The 20921-nt window shown below is 41.6% G+C and overlaps 2 protein-coding genes across 5 annotated transcripts; both read left to right on the plus strand.

Moving 5' to 3' along the window:
* Positions 1–6599: 6599 nt before the first annotated feature.
* Positions 6600–10352, plus strand: LOC139422615 (zinc finger protein 436-like). Of its 4 annotated transcripts, none has more exons than XM_071173764.1 (4): positions 6600–6805; positions 8032–8411; positions 8511–8586; positions 8824–10352. In XM_071173764.1, exons 2-4 carry the CDS (start codon positions 8064–8066, stop codon positions 10206–10208), a joined length of 1809 nt encoding a protein of 602 aa, XP_071029865.1. In that variant the 5' UTR covers positions 6600–6805; positions 8032–8063; the 3' UTR covers positions 10209–10352. The 4 variants fall into 4 exon arrangements, with proteins under 4 accessions (XP_071029865.1, XP_071029885.1, XP_071029873.1 ...); XM_071173784.1 differs by having other exon boundaries at positions 6637–6723; XM_071173772.1 differs by lacking the exon at positions 6600–6805 and adding an exon at positions 6913–7338.
* A 3301-nt stretch (positions 10353–13653) lies between these two features.
* On the plus strand, positions 13654–19796 carry LOC139419237 (uncharacterized). Its single transcript, XM_071169206.1, has 3 exons — positions 13654–13675; positions 16501–19113; positions 19248–19796. The coding sequence occupies exons 1-2, from the start codon at positions 13654–13656 to the stop codon at positions 17601–17603; spliced, it is 1125 nt and encodes a 374-aa protein (XP_071025307.1). The 3' UTR covers positions 17604–19113; positions 19248–19796.
* Positions 19797–20921: the final 1125 nt, after the last annotated feature.

The following is a 20921-nucleotide window of genomic DNA, read 5'->3' on the forward strand; positions in this document are numbered from 1 at the left end:
CATTTCTCAGAACATTAATAGACTGACGAGTTTCAGTGGAAAGTTATTTGTTTCTGGCCATTTTGAGTCTGTAATCGAACCCACAATTTCTGATTCTCCAGATACTCAACTAGTCTAAAGACTGACCGTTGTATTGCTTCTTTAATCAGCACTACAGTTTTCAGCTGTGCTAACATAATTGCAAAAGGCTTTTCTAATGATCAATTAGACTTTTAAAATTATAAACTTGGATTAGCTAACACAACGTGCCATTGAAACACAGGAGTGATGGATGCTGATAATGGGCCTCTGTACACCTATGTAGATATCCATTAAAAATCAGCCGTTTCCAGCTACAATAGTCATTTACAACATTGACAATGTCTACACTGTATTTCAGATCAATTTAATGTTATTTTAATGGACAAAAAAATGTGTTTTTCTTTCAAAACAAAGACATTTCTAAGTGACCCCAAACTTTTGAACGGTAGAGTATATTTAACAGATGTTATTGCGGGTGTAGCGAAATGCTTGTGTTCCGAGCTCCAATATCTAACAATTCACAACAATGCACATATCTAAAAGTAAAATAATGGAATTAAGAAATTTATAAATATTAGCACGAGCAATGTCGGAGTGCCATTAACTAAAATATAGTAGAATAGAATAGGGTATATACATTTGAGACGAGTAAAGCAGTATGTAAACATTATTAAGGTGACAAGTGTTCCATTAGTAAAGTGGCCAGTGATTCCATGTCTATGTATTTAGGGCAGCAGCCTCTAAGGTGCAGGGTTGAGTAGTCGGGTGGTAGCCAGCTAGTGATGGCTATTTAACAGTCTGCATAGAGATGCTTGCGAATATGGTCTATGGGGTATATCTGACCTCCATCATCTAGGACATGACAATGATTAATCAAATCTCCCCATTTCTGACCTTTTTTTTATACAGTTTTGCAGGCCTTCTCATACAGCTGCAACTGTATATGCATTTGTAAATCAAGACCTTTTTTGATTTGGGTTCTGGATGGTGCAACTGTTGAGAATCTGAGTCTATGGTTGTTGTGGGGGAAAGGGGTTGAATGTGTATGAGTGTGTGTGTGTGTATCCCACAACTGTTGCGAGGGGGTAAAAGATGTTAGGGACAATATAGGAAGATTCACAATAGTTGTTTGCTAATATAATAATTGCTTGCCATAATGTAATTTTGGTAATGGCGAGACTGGTGAGAGGTAAAAATCCTTTGCATAAATTGCCTACATTACTACAAACATTAACAGCTAATTATATATAATATAAATCGAGGTGAGGGCGATGGAAATGCATTTGGCAGTTGATCTACTTCTGTTCTGGAAGGATGGTTCCCGGTTTCTCCGGGGCTATGGGATCCGGGGGGTCGAGGGTGGTCTGCCGGGCATTGGGATGACAACCCAACTCGGGATGAGGAGGGATTTTAGTGGGTGGAATAGGGGGGACCAATTGGAGGTTTACTTAGTAGCAATGCAAATATTATGGTACAGCTATATAGACACTCAATCATCATGTTACATTTGCAAACATATATTTTGATTAATAGAATTTAAATGCGTGTCTTATTCTGGTAAGTGGTGAAGCCTACTAGATGATAACTTGTTTATAACTAGGACAGAAACGTATAACTGACTCTTTCCGACATAAAATAGAGTTGAAGTCGGAGTTTACATAGAGTTAGGTTCACATACAGTTAGGAGTCTGAGTTTACATAGAGTTAGGTTCACATACAGTTAGGAGTCATTAAAACTCGTTTTTCAACCACTCCACAAATTTATTGCTAACAGACTTTTGGCAAGTCGGTTAGGACGTCTACTTTGTGCATGACACAAGTCATTTTTCCAACTATTGTTTACAGACAGATTATTTCACTTAATTCACTGCATCACAATTCCAGTGGGTCAAAAGTTTACATACACTAAGTTGACTGTGCCTTTAAACAGCTTGAACAATTCCTGAAATGATGTCATGGCTTTAGAAGCTTCTGATAGGCTAATTGACATCCTTTGAGTCAATTGGAGGTGTACCTGTAGATGTATTTCAAGGCCTACCTTCAAACTCAGTGCCTCTTTGCTTGACATCATGGGAAAATCAAAAGAAATCAGCGAAGACCTCAGAAAAAAATTGTATACCTCCACAAGTCTGGGTCATCCTTAGGAGCAATTTCCAAACACCTGAAGGTACCACATTCATCTGTACAAACAATAGTACGCAAGTATAAACACCATGGGACCACGCAGCCATCAAACTGCTCAGGAAGGAGACGCGTTCTGTCTCCTAGAGATGAACGTGCTTTGGTGCGAAAAGTGCAAATCAATCACCGAACAACAGCAAAGGAACTTGTGAAGATGCTGGAGGAAACAGGTACAAAAGTATCTATATCCACAGTAAAAAGAGTCCTATATCGACATAACCTGAAAGGCCGCTCAGCAAGGAAGAAGCCACTGCTCCAAAACCGCCATAAAAAAGCCAGACTAAGGTTTGCAACTGCACATGGGGACAAAGATCGTACTTTTTGGAGAAATGTCCTCTGGTCTGATGAAACAAAAATAGAACTGTTTGGCCATAATGACCATCGTTATGTTTGGAGGAAAAGAGGGAGGCTTGCAAGCCGAAGAACACCATCCCGTGAAGCACGGGGGTGGCATCATGTTGTGGGGGTGCTTTGCTGCAGGAGGGACTGGTGCACTTCACAAAATAGATGACATCATGAGGCAGGAGAATTATGTGGATATATTGAAGCAACATCTCAAGACATCAGTCAGGAAGTTAAAGCTTGGTCGCAAATGGGTCTTCCAAATTGACAATGACCCCAAGCATACTTCCAAAGTTGTGGCAAAATGGCTTAAGGAAGCATGTGGGAAGCATGTGGAAGGCTACCCAAAACATTTGACCCAAGTTAAACAATTTGAAGGCAATGCTACCAAATACTAATTGAGTGTATGTAAACTTCTGACCCACTGGGAATGTGATGAAAGAAATCAAAGCTGAAATAATCATTCTCTACTACTATTCTGACATTTTACATTCTTAAAATAAAGTGGTGATCCTAACTGACCTAAGACAGGAAATGTTTACTAGGATTAAATGTCAGGAATTGTGAAAAACGGAGTTTAAATGTATTTGGCTAAGGTGTATGTAAACTTCCCACTTCAACTGTATATGAATATATTTACCCCCAAAATATATGGTGCAGACAATTACATTGATGGAAGCAACAATCTATCTGCAATATAAATGCTGATCCATCCCTTAAAATAAAACAGTCTTGAGATAGAAGCTGTCTCTTGGTCCCAGCTTTGATGCACCTGTACTGACCTCGCCCTCTGGATGATAGCTGGGTGAACAGGCCGTGGCTCGGGTGGTTGATGTTGTTTGATATTTTTGGCCTTCCTGTGTTATTGGTGTCCTGGAGGGCATGCAGTGTGCCCCGGTGATGTGTTGGGCAGACCGTACCACCCTCTGGAGAGCCCTGCGGTTTAGGGTGGTGCAGTTGCCGTACAGGTGGTGATACAGCCTGATAGGAGGCTCTCATTTGTGCATCTGTAAAGGTTTCTATTGGTCTTAGGGGCCATGCTGAATTTCTTCAGCCTCCTGAATTTGAAGAGGCGCTGTTGCCCCTTCTTCATCACACTGTCTGTGTTGGTGGACCATTTCAGAATGTTAGTGATGTGTACGCCTGGGAACTTGGAGCTTTCCACCTTCTCCACTGCTGTCCCTTCGATGTGGATCGGAGTGTGCTCCCTCTGCTGTTTCCTGAAGTACACGATCAGCTTCTTAATTTTGTTGACAATGAGGGAGAGGTTATTTTCCTGGCACCACTCCACCAGGGCCCTCACCTCCCTGTCGGCTGTCTCATCATTGTTGGCAATCAGGCATACTACTGTTGTGTCATATGCAAACTTGATGATTGAGTTGTTGGCGTGCGTAGCCACGCAGTCATGAGTGAACAGTGAGAACAGGAGGGGGCTGAGCATGCACCCTTGTGGGGTCCCTGTGTTGAGGATCAGCGAAGTGGAAGTGTTGTTTCATTCCTTCACCACCTGGGGGCAGCCTGTGATGAAGTCCTGGGCCCAGTTGCACAGGGCGGGGTTCAGACCCAGGGCCCCGAGCTTAATGATGAGCTTTGACGGTACTATGCTGTTGAAGGCTGAGCTAGAGACAATGAACAGCATTCTGACATAGGTATTCTTCTTGTCCAGATGGGATAGGACAGTGCGATGGCGATTGCATCCTCTGTGGATATATTGGGGTGGTAAGTGTAACAGGGTTGGTTATGTTTCCACTTGCCTCTAAAGAAATGTGTATTTAATGTTCAAGCATTCTTATTGGTTGGTTCAACTCTGATGAAAATAAGGTGTGTTGTGTATTGCCCCGCTTGCAGATAGGGGGAGATCGCGAACGTCAAGCCTTCCCAGTATGAAAATGTGATGTAAGGGGTAGGTCATGTTCTGAATACTGTTTTCTATTTTACAATGTGTACAAGTTTTCTGTACGCTACTGATTTATACATGTGTGGGCATATGGTACCTGTTAGGGATTGAGGGGTTTTCTGGGATGTGCTTTGGCATATGATTGCTGTAAATAAGTGTGTTAGCTAACATACACTGATGTAATGGTCACATAAACCCACTGCTAACACAGTTGTCTTCATGCTACAGATTTTGCCATCGACACCCATCAATATCGTTAAGCCCTGCACAACTAACGTGCTGTTTCCCATTTAACAACAGCAACAGAAATAAATTATGCTCAACTGGAACCGTTGGCTGATGTGATTTATTTGGAGAAAACAACGCAAGGAGAGTACGATATACATCTGTTACATAAGCACATTGAAGTGGGTCTAGGGTGACAGGTAAGGTAGAGGTGATATGATCATTAACTAGCCTCTCAAGCACTTCATGACGACAGAAGTGAGTGCTATGGGCGATAGTCATTTAATTAAATTACCTTTGCTTTCTTGGGTGCAGGAACAATGGTGGACATTTTTAAGCAAGTGGGGACAGCAGACTGGGATAGGGAGAGATTGAACATGTCCGTAACCCAATTCGGCCTTCTAAACAAACTTTGGCGAAGGATAAAATCTAAAAACTTAGTCCACTCTGTTTGTAATTTATTTTGTAATTTTTATTTCACCTTTATTTAACCAGGTAGGCTAGTTGAGAACAAGTTCTCATTTACAACTGTGACCTGGCCAAGATAAAGCATAGCAGTGTGAACAGACAACACAGAGTTAGACATGGAGTTGTCACGTTCTGACCTTTATTTCCTTTGTTTTGTCATTATGTAGTATGGTCAGGGCGTTAGTTGGGGTGGGCAGTCTGTTTGTTTTTCTATGATTTGGGTATTTCTATGTTTCGGCCTAGTATGGTTTTCAATCAGAGGCAGGTGTCATTAGTTGTCTCTGATTGAGAATCATACTTAGGTAGCCTGGGTTTCACTGTGTGTTTGTGGGTGATTGTTCCTGTCTCTGTGTTTGCACCAGATAGGGCAGTTTTGGTTTTTCCACATTTCTTGTTTTGTTAGTTTGTTCATGTGTAGTTGTGTTTGTGGGTGATTGTTCCTGTCTCTGTGTTTGCACCAGATAGGGCAGTTTTGGTTTTTCCACATTTCTTGTTTTGTTAGTTTGTTCATGTGTAGTTGCTTTATTAAAGTACCAGGAATAGAAACCACGCTGCGTTTTGGTCCGCCTCTCCTTCACCTCAAGAAAACCGTTACAGGAGTAAACTATTAACAAGTCAATAAATAACACAGTAGAAACAAAATAGTCTATATACATAGTGTGCAAAATGCATGAGGGGGTAGGTGAATAATTACAATTTTGCAGATTAACACTGGAGTGATAAATGATCAGATGGTAATGTACTGGTAGAGATATTGGTGTGCAAAAGAGCAGAAAAGTAAATAAATATAAACAGTTTGGGGATGAGGTAGGTAAAATTGGGTGGGCTATTTACCGATAGACTATGTAGCTGCAGCAATCGTTTAGCTGCTCAGATAGCAGATGTTTGAAGTTGGTGAGGGAGATAAAAGTCTCCAACTTCAGCGATTTTTGCAATTCGTTCCAGTCACAGGCAGCAGAGAACTGGAACGAAAGGTGGCCAAATGAGGTGTTGGCTTTAGGGATGATCAGTGGGATCAAGGCAGTCATCAGAAGAACCGAGGCTACTGAGTCTGCTGGTAGGAATATGGTTTCAATATGGCTTCTTCACACCATATTTGGTGTGAAGTGGATATTCCAACCGGATGCTTCAGATTTACACATCCGGTGAAACATCTGGTTCCTTGTTCTATGGCTTCCACTAGTTACCAAATCCACAAAGTCAAAATATGTTCAGAAATAAGGTTATCACTGTGGTTAAGGTTTAAAACCACGTTTTTTTTTGTTGAAATTGTAGAATAGGTTCCGTGTGGCTCAGTTGGTAGAGGTTGGTGCTTGTAACGTCAAAGTTGTGCATTCGATTCCCACGGGGGAACAGTACAAAAAGGTATGCATTCACTACTGTTTAGGAGTGTCTGCTAAATGAGGTAAAATGTTGTTTTTTTTAAATGCGGGGTTTATGTCTTTGTGAATGTGGTAACTAGTGACGATCTTGTTCTGTATGTGGAGGAACGTTGCGGACATAGACCCGGAAGTGCAGCGTTTTAAGGCGTCAACAAAGGAAAGTGAAGCTGTGTGCCATTTTCTCGTTAAGCATTTACAATATACAAAGTAATTGGCCTTCGTTGTGTTGTTCTCATTTACAAAGACTAGGCTACTAGCAGCTCAAAACAGTAGCTAGTTGGCTGCAACAGTAAGTAGAGTTTGCTGCCTGTAATATAATCCTATAACGAGCTATGCTATGTCTGAGGGAGGGGGTTGGTAGCAGCATGAATGCTAATGTCATATTGAGGGTTAGCTGACAACGTCACGAAAAGGATGCGCATGCTTCAATGTGGCATAACTCCATGTGTTGTGATTCTGGATTGCAAATAGCTAACAACAATGACAAGAAGCTGCCGTGTGGGGAATCGTTAATGGCTGGTTCCATATCGTTTTATCTTGTTATTGATACCGTGTCGTGTTTTGAGGTGTTTTTACTGTTGCCACGTCATCTATGCTATTATGACTCAAATTCGCTAGCTAGCTAACCAAGAAATGTAACGATGTATTTGAGAGACAAGTTCTCATTGTGCAAATGTATTTATGTTTTCAATAAACATTGGAGACGAAATATAGTTTACATGTTGTCAGCAATTTAAGACAACCCCGTCTGTTTTGCATTAGTTGTACAGGCGTCGGGTTTGTTGCTAAACAACCAATTCGTCTATAGGCCTATTATTACTGGTAGGTTGACTGTTAAAAAACGTATACATTTACATTGATTGTTCATATAGACTTGTGGTTTAAAAAATTACCCGATGATTGTTCAAATCAAGTTTGATTAGTCACATACACATACATGGTTAGCAGATGTTATTGCGAGTGTAGCGAAATGCTTGTTCTTCTAGTTCTGACAGTGCAGCAATATCTAACAAGTAATAAATATCTAACAATTCCACAACAAAAACCTAATACACACACATTTAAGTAAATTAATGGAATAAGAATGTTTAAATATATGGATGAGCAATGTCAGAGCAGCATAGGCTAAGATGGTATAGAATACAGTATATACACATGAGATGAGTAATGCAAGATATGTAAACATTGTTAAAGTAGCATTATTAAAGTGACTAGTGTTCCATTTATTAAAGTGACCAATGATTTCATGTCTATATGGCAGCCTCTCTGTACTAGTCTGATGGCCTTGAGATAGAAGCTGTTTTTCAGTCTCGGGCCCAGCTTTGATGCACCTGTACTGACCTTGCATTCTGGATGATAGCGGGGTGAACATGCAGTTGCTCGGGTGGTTGTTGGCCTTGATGATCTTTTTGGCCTTCCTGTGACTTATAGTGTTGCATGGTTTATTAATATGATCACTACTTGGTATAGCTCTCTAAGGGTGATGCTCAATAAAACCTGCTCTTTTCCCCACAGAATTCAAATGAAGAAGCACTCCAGTCAACAAGATGAAGAACAAACCTGGGAAAAAGCAACACAACAAAACCAAGAGGACTAAACACCATCGAGACCTAATCAAAACAGAGTGTGGAACACAGTCAGATGATGTTGACTGCAATAGAGAAGAACCAGACATTAGTCAAGCACCCTACATTACTAAAGGAGTTTGTATCAGCTCCATCCAAATCAAAGAGGAACCAACAGACTTTGAACAGCAGGGAATGGGAGAGGAACAAAACCGTTCAGTTCCTTCCTTCCAGAAGAAGCACATCAAACATCAAAATACATCCAATCCAATGACCGGGTGTAGCCAGATATCAAGGAGTCCTATGGTGATGCTAACAAGATTGTCTAATGTAAGAAGAGTTCCCAACATGTGACAGTTAGTAACTAGATAAGTGTTTCGACTTTTGGTTCATGCATACTGTGGTTTCTTCATCTTTCTAATCCATAAGGTGGTGGTTAAGACTCTTCTGCGAGACACTAAAGTGTGTTTGGTGAAGGAGGAAAACCCAGACGAGACAGATGGAGGTAAGGCATAGTTCATACATCCAGTTCACCCACAACACTGTATTTGAAATGGATGATGGGATTACTTGAACATCACCTGAACATTAATTTAGCAAACTTTGAAATGTATATTTAGCAGAGATATTTACTCAAGCGCTTTGTTGAATGAGGAAATGTAGGAAAACGCAACTATGTTCTGTCCCATCTCTCACTTCTCACTCTTTCTACCTTCTTTCCACTGCTCTGTCCCTCCTTCAGTCTCTTCTCCTCAGTTCTTTCCTTGTCCACACTGCACCATCTCCTTCACTGACTGTTACTTCCTGGAGAACCACATGAAGACCAAACACCATAAGCAGTACCTGGCTTTGTTCAAAGGCCATGTCTCAACGAGTAAAACCGTGTATGCCCCCACACACAGCTGTCCCCACTGTAGCTGCATGTTCCATACCTCACGGCAGCTACACGTCCACACCCGTCAGGCCCACCCCTCTCCCTCTCTGAGAAAACTCCACCCCTGCCCCTATTGTGCCCGCAGCTTCCAGTACATAGCCAGACTGCATACTCACTGCAAGGTTTGGCATAAAATGGCTGTCGCTTTCACAGATGGATACCTCAGTTGCGCTGACTGTGGAAAGAGCTTCAAGAATTGCTGGGGACTGGGGCCTCACCAGTGTCACAAGCCTGAGGACACTAAACTTGAGAATGGCCCTGTCTGTCTGAACATCGGCATGCCATGCTCAGAGTGTGGCAAAAGCTGCTCTAGTCCTCAGAATCTGCGCATTCACATGCGCACACACACCGGCGAGAAGCCTTACGTCTGTAAGGAGTGTGGCAAGAGCTTCTCAGAAGCCAGCAGTCATTGCAAACACATGATGATACACTCGGGGGTCAAGCCATTCAAATGCCAGGATTGTGGAAAGGATTTTGCCCGGATGTGGCACCTCCGAGTTCACATGACCGTTCACTCTGGCGAGAAGCCTTTATCCTGCCCCAAATGTGACAGGCGGTTTGCATACAGTGATTCTTTGAAGCTTCACCTGCGCACACACTCAGGGGAGAGACCTTTCAAATGTACTGTGTGTGGTAAAGATTTTGCAGATAAAGGTTATCTGAAGTTGCATCTGAAGATCCACAGCAATGAAAGGAACTACCATTGTGGGGTTTGTGGGCTGAAGTTCATAAACATTGCTGCGTTGAAAACCCACCAGCGCACACACACTGGGGAGAGGCCTTTCCATTGCACAGTGTGTGACAAGACATTTTTCCGACACGCACACCTGAAGAACCACCAGCGCACTCACACAGGTGAGAAACCATACACCTGTACTGAGTGTGGCAAAAGCTTCACTCAGTCTGGAGATCTTACAAAACACATACGCACCCACACTGGAGAGAAGCCGTATGAATGTTCTGTCTGCCACGGCTGTTATACCTCTTCAGGGGATCTGGGCAAACATATGAGGATCCACAATGGCTCACGGCCATATCACTGCCAGGAGTGTGACAAAAGCTTCCGCATGGTCGGTCACCTTAAAACTCACATGAGGACCCACACTGGTGAGAGACCGTACTCCTGCCCCCGCTGCCATCGTACTTTTGCTCGCGCCCACCACCTCTCTGGCCACCTGCCTAGATGTTGCTGAATGATTAGATTATTTATATACAGTCAACTCTTTTACTCTTGTTGTAGTTATTTAATAAGGGAACAGTGATGTACAGAAGATGGTTTTGTGCCCGACTGTTGTGGTAATGTCAATAAAGGCCTCTATAGTCTGTGAAAGATGGCACGCCTGTTGTCTGGTTCTGATGTATTTTGTGTATGTTTTTTCTTTGAGCTGAAATAAGAGAGCCATATCACATACATTTCAATCTCACAGTATTCTATTGGTAAACCATCATTGGCCTGCACTGGCTGGTTTTGATATTACAGCACGTTGTACATTTCATATTACAATACGCAAGCTATTGAAGAGGATTGATTCAATAATTTAGGCTATTTGTCTCTGAAATCCCAGACCTAGGGCAACATTGTCAGTGTGGGAGTCAACCTGTCTTCCTATGGAGAATCAGGACAGTAAATAAAAGGGTATGCTTTATCCTCTTTACAACAGGTGCTTATAATCCATACAATAACTCTCTTCTTGATAATACAAAGACAATTCATCATTGATTGTAACCTTTATTTAACTAATCTAGTCAGTTAAGAACAATTTCTTATTTACAATGACGGCCAAACCCGGATGACGCTGGGCCAATTGCTCTCTGCCCTATGGGATTCTCAATTACAGCCGGATGTGATACAGTCTGGATTCGAACCAGGTACTATAGTGACATCTCTTGCACTGAGATGCAGTGCCTTAAACCGCTGCACCATTTTGAGTCAGAACTGGCAAAGCTACAAAAAATGCTGATACAAAACTGATACTTTTGGCGAGAATTAATATTTATTTAAGAATCCACACCAATCCGGGCGACAGGGTAGCCTAGTGGTTAGAGCGTTGGACTAGTAACCGAAAGGTTGCAAGTTTGAATCCCCGAGCTGACAAGGTACAAAACTGTCGTTCTGCCCCTGAACAAGGCAGTTAACCCACTGTTCCTAGGCCGTCATTGAAAATAAGAATTTGTTCTTAACTGACTTGCCTAGTTAAATAAAGGTACAAAATGTTTTTTTTAAACAGCCTCTAAATTATTGCACACAATCTAGAGGTCATTGCTTGATTGGTCAGGTACCGTGAAATATTAACCGCAGGAATGGAAACGCTTGTCTATTATGTTGACCAGATAGTCAACAATGGAAATATATGTCCTCCCTCAATTATGGAAGACAGGCGGGACCATTCTAGCCAATGAGAGGTCAGATATACTTTGGCACAACAGGCAGCGCTAAGTCGTTTTTCTCCTAGCTGCCGTAATGCCACGTGCATCTACTTATATCCGTACATTTGTAACAACCTAAACATTACGAAACTTATATTTGATTTAAAAAAGCCTCACGTAATTCGACACTCTCATAGACCTCCATACAACAAAACATTTATCTCTCGGACAGATTTTAACGAGTAAAGCCTCTCCCTCTGTAAGGAAACACATTCTTCCGGTGTAGCGAAACTTCATTTTCTATTTGTGATTATTTGAACGAGAAACAGAAACTTGTTACTCTTATGGTTAGTATCTTTACAATCAGTATTTGGTGAGAGATATCTAGTCGTCAATAGGAGTAAGGTAGCTTACATTATCTACTATCTAGCTAATATTGTTAGCTAACAACCCTCAAGGCGAAGAGTCCATTTCTGACCCAGAAAGGTATGCAATCTAGCTAATTTAACTAACCTCCTAATGACGTAAAATGTAGTCTGCTATCAAATGTTCCACTCTGCTGTATGTTAAACCTTTTGATTTGAGAAAATAACACCGAGGTTCTGTACTGCCTCTTGATAGAGGTATGTCCATGTGACCGTTGTAGTAGAGAGAAACAGTGAAGGTGTCCTAACACCCATAGAACCAAACGGGGAAATGGTTCAAATCCGTTTTCCACCATATAATATGGGAATTTTAGAAACACTTAAAATAAGGGCTGTGTTTCGTGTAGGCTAACCCTGGCATGACTTCTTGATAACCAAGTACATCTCTCTTGGACAAGGTTACTTTTATCAATATATTCAGCTCTATTTACTCAGATCCAAAAATGCAAATTAGCATCAAAGTAGACCTGCAAGACTACAAATTTCATTTTGGTTTGGAAGGGGTAAATATAGGCGAATATATTGAAAAGTCACCTTGTCCGAGAGGGGATTCACACGGTTATCAAAACGTCACGCCAGGGTAAGCCAACAGAAAACAAAACCCTTATTTTAAGTGTTTCTAAAATCCCCTATGGGAAAAACAATTGGAACAATTTCCTTGTTTGACTGCTATGTTTCATGGGTGTTATGACTAGTACTGTGATGAGGTTGTGCAATTAAGGTATGTCGAAGTAAACATACTTCTCCAGTGTTTTGGCTAAGCCAGAATAGTTTTTTTCCCAACAGCCTAGTATTTTGTTGGCTTTACTCTGTAATATCTACAATGGGGAGAACAAGTATTTGATACACTACCGATTTTGCAGGTTTTCCTACTTACAAAGCATGTAGAGGTCTGTCATTTTTATCATAGGTACACTTCAACTGTGAGAGGCGGAATCTAAAACAATAATCCAGAAAATCACATTGTATGATTTTTAAGTAATTCATTTGCATTTTTTTGCATGACATAAGTATTTGATACATCAGAAAAGCAGAACTTAATATTTGGTACAGAAACCTTTGTTTGCAATTACAGAGATCATACGTTTCCTGTAGTTCTTGACTAGGTTTGCACACACTGCAGCAGGGATTTTGGCCCACTCCTCCATACAGACCTTCTCCAGATCCTTCAGGTTTCGGGGCTGTCGCTGGGCAATACGGACTTTCAGCTCCCTCCAAAGATTTTCTTTTGGGTTCAGGTCTGGAGACTGGCTAGACCACTCCAGGACCTTGAGATGCTTCTTATGGAGCCACTCCTTAGTTGCCCTGGCTGTGTGTTTTGGGTCGTTGTTATGCTGGAAGACCCAGCCACGACCCATCTTCAATGCTCTTACTGAGGGAAGGAGGTTGTTGGCCAAGATCTCACGATACATGGCCCCATCCATCCTCCCCTCAATACGGTGCAGTCGTCCTGTCCCCTTTGCAGAAAAGCATCCCCAAAGAATGATGTTTCCACCTCCATGCTTCACAGTTGGGATGGTGTTCTTGGGGTTGTACTCATCCTTCTTCTTCCTCCAAACACGGCGAGTGGAGTTTGGACTAAAAAGCTCTATTTTTGTCTCATCAGACCACATGACCTTCTCCCATTCCTCCTCTGGATCATCCAGATGGTCATTGGCAAACTTCAGACGGGCCTGGACATGCTCTGGCTTGAGCAGGGGGACCTTGCGTGCGCTGCAGGATTTTAATCCATGATTCAATCTATAGTGTGTTACTAATGGTTTTCTTTGAGACTGTGGTCCCAGCTCTCTTCAGGTCACTGACCAGGTCCTGCGGTGTAGTTCTGGGCTGATCCCTCACCTTCCTCATGATCATTGATGCCCCACGAGGTGAGATCTTGCATGGAGTCCCAGACCGAGGGTGATTGACCGTCATCTTGAACTTCTTCCATTTTCTAATAATTGCGCCAACAGTTGTTGCCTTCTCACCAAGCTGCTTGCCTATTGTCCTGTAGCCCATCCCAGCCTTGTGCAGGTCTACAATTTTATCCCTGATGTCCTTACACAGCTCCCTGGTCTTGGCCATTGTGGAGAGGTTGGAGTCTGTTTGATTATGTGGACAGGTGTCTTTAGATTCTGTCTCTCACAGTTGAAGTGTACCTATGATAAAAAAATAACAGACCTCTACATGCTTTGTAAGTAGGAAACACTGCCGATTTGGCAGGTTATCAAATACTTGTTCTCCCCACTGTATCTTGCTAGCCTTTGACCATGACTCTCATTTCAGTTCCATTACATTACACCTGAGCCATATGTATGTGTGCCTTCAGAAAGTATTCATACCCCTTGACTTATTTGACATTTATTGCGTTACAGCCTGAATTGAACATTTTATAAATATGATTTTTTTTTACCTTTTATTTAACTAGGGAAGTCAGTTAAGAATAAATTCTTATTTTCAATGACGGCCTAGGAACAGTAGGTTAACTGCCTGTTCAGGGGCAGAACGACAGATTTGTACCTTATCAGCTCGGGGGTTTGAACTTGCAACCTTCCGGTTACTAGTCCAACGCTCTAACCACTAGGTTACCCTGCTGCCCCTTTAATTTCCTTACCCACCAATACACGCAATACCTTATAATGACAAAGTGAAAATGTGTTTTTAGACATTTTTGTAAATGTATTTAAATTTTACTACAGAAATATCTCATTTACATAAGTATTCACTTCCCTAAGTCAGTACTTTGTCGAAGCACCTTTGGCGGTGATTACAGCTGTGAGTCTTTTTGGGTAAGCCTCTGAGCGCTTTGCATACCTGGATTGAACAATATTTGCCCATTATTCTTAAAAAAACGGTTAATTATTTATCAATGCTAGACATTTTCAAATCTTGCCATAGATTTTCAAAACTAACTAGGCCACTCCGGAACATTCAATGTTGTCTTGGTAAGCAACTCCAGTGTAGATTAGGCCTTGTGTTTTAGGTTGTTGTCCTGCTGAAAGATGCATTGATCTCCTAATGTCTGTTAAAAAGCAGTCTGAACCAGGTTCTCCTCTATGATTTTGCCTGTGCTTATAGCTGTATTCCGTTTTCTTAATATCCCACCAAAAATCCCTAGTCCTTGCCAATGACAGGCATACCCATAACATGATGCAGCCACCACCATGCTTGAAAATATGAAGTGGTACTCCCGTGATGTGTTGTGTTGGATTTGTCCCAAATGCCTTCTATTCAGGATAAAAAAGTATATTTCTTTGTCACATTTTTTGCAGTATTACTTAAGTTCCTTGTTGCAAACGGGATGCATGTTTTGGAATATTTTTTATTCTGTACAGGCTTCATCCTTTTCACTCTGTCATTTAGGTTAGTATTGTGGAGTAACTACAATGTTGTTGATCCATACATTAAACTCAGTAGCTGTTTTGAAGTCATTGGCCTCATGGGGAAATCCCTGAGCAGCTACCTTCCTCTCTGGCAACTGAGTTTGTAAGAATGCCTGTATCTTTGCATCGACTGGGTGTATTGATACACCTTCCAAAGCCGAAGGAATAACTTCACCATGCTCAAAGGGATATTCAGCATCTGCTCTTTTTATTTGTACACATTTACCAATCGGTGCCCTTCTCAGCGAGGCATTGGAAAACCTTGATGGTCTTTGTGGTTGGATCTGTGCTTGAAATTCATTATTCAATTGAGGGACCTTAACAAATAACTGTATGTGTGGGGTACAGAGATGGAATAGTTATTCAAAAATCATGTTAACTACTATTATTGAACACGGAATGAGTCCATGCAACTTATTATGTGGTTTGTTAACCATATTTTTACTCCTAAACTTTTTTAGGCTTGCAATAACAAAGGGGCTGAATACTTATTGACACAAGACATTTCAGCTTTTAATGTTTTATTAATAATATCTACAAAACAAATTCCACTTAGACATTATGGAGTATTGTGTGTAGAACATTGACACAAAATATCAATTTAAAATTTAGGCTGTAACACAACAAAATGTGGAAAATGTAAAGGGGTGTGAATACTTTGAATCCCCTTTATATGGCTCTGCATTACACATAAAACCAGTGATGCTCGGCCTGAACATTTGACACGCATCACTTGTGGTACGGTTTTGGAAGCATAAGGACCTAATCTTTTATATTGGCGAAATAATTTTTTAAAAACCAAAGGTTAAATTGATACACCTTTTTATAGGGTTAGGGTTCTCTACACGGCCATATTTCCATGTTACAGCGCTTGTTTACGGAAGACGGTCAACTACCTGTGCTAATCAGCTTACTGTAAGTGTGTATTTTGCATTTGTGAGATGAAAGTAGAACGATTTATGTTTCTAGAACCATACCGCAATTGAGAATCGATTCACATTTTGGAGTATTTGGCTGTTTTGGCTTGCAGAGCTAATTCGCCCTATAAACAAGATGTAAGGTCCTTGGACTAAGGAGTAACGTTAGGCCCCTTTTGTCCAATATGGGGCTACTGTCTTGCTAGCTATTTATTCACCCATTGATAAGCTATGTAAAAATGCATGTTGTAACGAAATGCTTTCCTTTGCTTGTTGTATTACTTTGTAGTGTTGGATGGGATGATTGTCATGATGATTCCTGACCTGGTGTTTTATTCAAATCAAGTATATTTTTTTTCCACAGAATGCAAATGAAGAGGAAGACCTAGACAATAACCAATCGACAAGATTAAGATCAACCTGGGAAAAAGCAACGCAATAAAACCAAGATGACTAGAAGTCATCGTGATCACATCAAAACGGATTGTGAAACACAGTCAGATGATGTTGACTCCAGTAGAGAAGATTCAGACATTGGCCAAGCCCACTCTCTCAGCAGTAATGGGTTTACTTTCAACATCATCCAAATCAAAGAGGAGGAAACAGACTTTGAAGTGCATGAACCAAGTGAGGAACATAACGGAATCAGATCAAATTATCACTTGGATTCTAGAGCACTCCACCAGGATTCTGGAACCATCAAAACCAAGACTGAAACAGATTCTGTTTACATTAGCCAAGGAACGGTGGAAATTAAGACTGAGCATGATTCTGAAATCAGAGTGGTTGAGACAGAAACTCTAGTGTACTCCCCCTCACACAGCTGCCCCCACTGCAGTTGCATGTTCCACACACCACAGCAGCTACTTGTCCACACCTGCCAGATCGCGAATTCTGACAACGTTGTGGATTTTTTGTTGAAGACCCCATTTCATTCTTTGGAGTCCACAGAAATGGTGCGAATTAAAACAGAGGGTCGACCTCTGCCTGAAATCAAGTACATAAGGAAGGATGACAAAGTGAGGAGGGCGTTCAATACCAACTGGTATAAAAAGTATCAATGGCTAACAGGTAGTCTTTCATCAAGCCGCTTGTATTTCTGGCCTTGTCTGCTCTTTGGAACGTTTGAGCCTTGGGCTAAAGGGGGGTTCAGTGACCTGAAGAACATTGACCGTTCAGCTAAACGGCATGACGAAAGCCGGGAGCATCTCAACTCCTACGCGAAACTCAAGCTTTTGGGACACCCGAGTCATCATGCCAATCATTCACTCAATGAAGGCCTGCGTATTCAAGCTGCGCAACACAACGAAAAGGTCAGAAGAAACAGGGATGTTCTCAAACGCCTCATTGACAGCATTGCATACTTAGGCATGCAAGAGTTGGCTTTTAGGGGGCACGATGAGATGGAAAGTTCCGCTAACAAAGGCAACTTCAGGGAATTGGCAGAGGTAATCGCGCGGTATGATGCTTTACTTGCTCAGCATATGGAATCTTCAACTGTGTTCACTGGAATGTGAAGAACTATTCAGAATGACTTGATAACTGCTATCGCATCATCAATTAAAAGTGAGATTAAAAGCGAAGTTGACGCTGCTCCATTTTTCTCATGGCAAATGGATGAAACTACAGACCATTCGCAGTTGTCTGTCATTGTCAGGTATGTGGATGAACGGGGGTGTGTCCAGGAGCGTTTCTTGGGCTACTTTGATGTGTCAGCTGGGCGAGATGCACAGTCTGTGTTTGATCTAGTGAATTCGGAGATGTCAGAGTTTAACTTTGTGGAGAAACTAGTCGCTCAAACATATGATGGCGCTGCTGTAATGGCTTCTGATTTAAATGGTCTGCAAGCAAAAGTAAGAGCTGTAGCTCCGAGCGCCACCTTTGTGCATTGCTATGCACATCCCCTCAACTCCGTATTAAGCCAGAGCGTGAAGTCTATGCCCAAGACCAAGGTTTTCTTTGCCACGCTGGGTGGCTTCGCAACTTTTTTTTGTAAGTCCACCAATAGAATGCTGCTAGAAAAGGCCACTTGTGCAAGTTTGCCAAAAAACGTACCAACACATTGGAATTTCACGTCCAGAGTCGTTAACACAGTGGCAAAAAACTTTGAGCATCTATTGGACACATTCACAGGTATCACAGAGCATCCTAACATGGATGATGACACGATTTTCGATGCAAATGGCTTCAAGACACAGCTGGAAGATTTTCATTTTATTTTTTTATTTTTCTCACTTTTGAATATATATTTGCTTGCACAGATGTGGTTTTTGACAGTGTGCAACAGAATGCCATGGATGTAGAATTTTGTAAGAGGAGGATTGAGAATCTTTTACTCAAGATAGAGGAGCACAAATCTGAAGAAGAATTTAGTGCTATATATCAGAAGGCTTCGAACATGACAGATGATCCAGAGTTGATGCACAGAAGGAAGCGGAGGCAGGGCACTCAGGATGTACTGCTACGTACAAATCACTGTACAATTCAATCCATGACAACATCAAGACACAAATATCACAGAGGTTCCAAAGCCTGGACAGCAGGAGATACATGGAGTTGTTAGATGATGAGAAATTTGAGTCATTCCGGAGTGAATTCCCTGCAAATGCAATGGAAAGCCTGTCCCAGAGCTATGGGTGTTTTTTCAACATGGAAAAACTGAAAAATGAGCTGCAAGTGTTCTACTGTGGTGAGGAGCTTCAAGGGAACAGTCGAAAACTGTGTGACAGAATCTTGCATTTCAAGGGGTGTGGATTGAATGAAGTGATGCCTGAGGTGTACCGGTTCATGTGCCTAGTTGCAACTATAGGGGCAACGTCAGCGGGCGTGGATAGCAGATTCTCTCGTCTGAAGAGGCTGAAAAGCTACACAAGGAACACCATGGGACAAGAGCGACTCAGGAACCTGGCAATCCTATCCATAGAAAGGAGAATTCTTAAATCACTACAGAAGAATCCTCACTGGTATGAGAGGGTCATTGACCAGTTTGCCAACCAGACTATGAGAAGAATGGACTTTATATTCAAGGTAACATATTAATAAAAACAATTGTGCTAAGTTTTTTTTTTTATTGCACCGATATGTGTAATAGATTTTATATTTACGTAAATAGTATTTGTTTTTTGGCCCAACTGTGTTTTGAATTGATTTGTTTCCAACAGTGATTGAGACTGGATGGTGGAAACTCCCTGAACTACTGCAAGGGAGTATAAGGTCCCATGATGCCAGTGATGTCTTAAAAGCAGAGTGTAGGTTCTGTTTGTAAGCATGTGCACATGTCCACATCCTGTCATTCTTCCTCTGGAGACCTCAACCCTTCTCATGCACTGCAGTCCGCGTTGACTAAAGCTGTCAGTGTCATCGAAAGATGTCAAACAAACTGACCGCTGCTGCTGCTACTAAAGAAAATTAAAACTTTGACTATTTTGGTGAATGCCGGTTTTCCTTTTTCAGTTTATATGCCTTTTGGACCCTGCACCCAAAGACTTATTTGAACTGTTAAGTTGGTTCTTGATTTTGTGTTGTATTTTGTAGTTATTATGGATCCCCATTAGCTACTCTTCCTGGAGTCCAGCAAAATTTAAGGCACTTATAAAATGTTTGTAGTTGATTAACAAGGGAAAAGTGATGCACAGATGGTTGTATATGGCCGACTTACTGCCAGGGGATGACAAAAGTGACAATGATTGCTGTAAATGAAGTATGTGAAAGAGGACACGTTTGTTGTTTGGTAATTGCACATTAGACATTACTTTAAAATTAATTATTCAGTGTTCACTTCAACAGCTGTAGAACATCCTGTCATAACTGATTTGTGTCAATCCATATGCCATCAATGGCCTGCACTGGTTTTGATATTGTGCCATGTTTCACTTGCTAATAATCATACGCATTCATTTTATTGAAGATGATTGGGCCAAGCATGTAGGCTACATTGTCATTCCCACATCTTGGCAGTGATGGTCTCTACCAATTAGAGTAGGGTTCCTATGCTATTTTCTCCATTCCAGCCATTACAATGAGCCCGTCCTCCAATAGCTCCTCCCACCAGCCTCTGCTGTAGTTTATACATTGGTTTCAATAACCATCATCTTGGTAATCCAATGGACACATTTAATCTTTGACAACAGTATTTCAGTAAGTACTGCTTTGATAAAGCTAGAAAATGCGAAGGGCGCAACTGCTACAAAACTGATACCAAAAGTACACCAAACGTATGTGGACACCCCTTCAAATTAGTGGATTTGACTATTTCAGCTTCACCTGTTGCTGCCAGGTGTAAAAAATTGAGCACACAGCCATGCAATCTCCATAGACAAACATTGACAGTACAATGACCCATACTGAAGAGCTCAGTGACTTTCAACGTGGCACTGTCATAGGATGCCACTTTTCCAACAAGTCAGTTCGTCAAATTTCTGTCCTGCTAGAGTTGCCCTGGTCAACTAAGTGCTGTTATTGTGAAGTGGAAATGTCTAGGAGAAACAACGGCTCAGCCGCAAAGTGGTAGGTCACACAAGCTCACAGAATGGGACTGCCCAGTGCTGAAGCACATAGTGTGTAAAAATCACCTATCCTCGGTTGCAACACTCCAAACTGCCTCTGGAAGCAGCCTCAGCACAATAACTTTGTCGGGAGCTTCGTAAAATGGGTTTCCATGGCCGAGCAGCCACACAAAAGCCTAAGATTACCATGTGCAATGCCAAGCGTCACCTGGAGTGGTGTAAAGCCCACCGCCATTGGACTCTGAAGGAATAATGGTCAGGGCTGTTTTTCATGGTTCGTGCTAGGCCCTTTAGTTCCAGTGAAGGGAAAGCTTAACGCTTCTGCATACA

The sequence above is a fragment of the Oncorhynchus clarkii genome, chromosome 2 (genome assembly GCF_045791955.1).
Source record: "Oncorhynchus clarkii lewisi isolate Uvic-CL-2024 chromosome 2, UVic_Ocla_1.0, whole genome shotgun sequence".
Classification (NCBI taxonomy): Eukaryota; Metazoa; Chordata; class Actinopteri; order Salmoniformes; family Salmonidae; genus Oncorhynchus; species Oncorhynchus clarkii.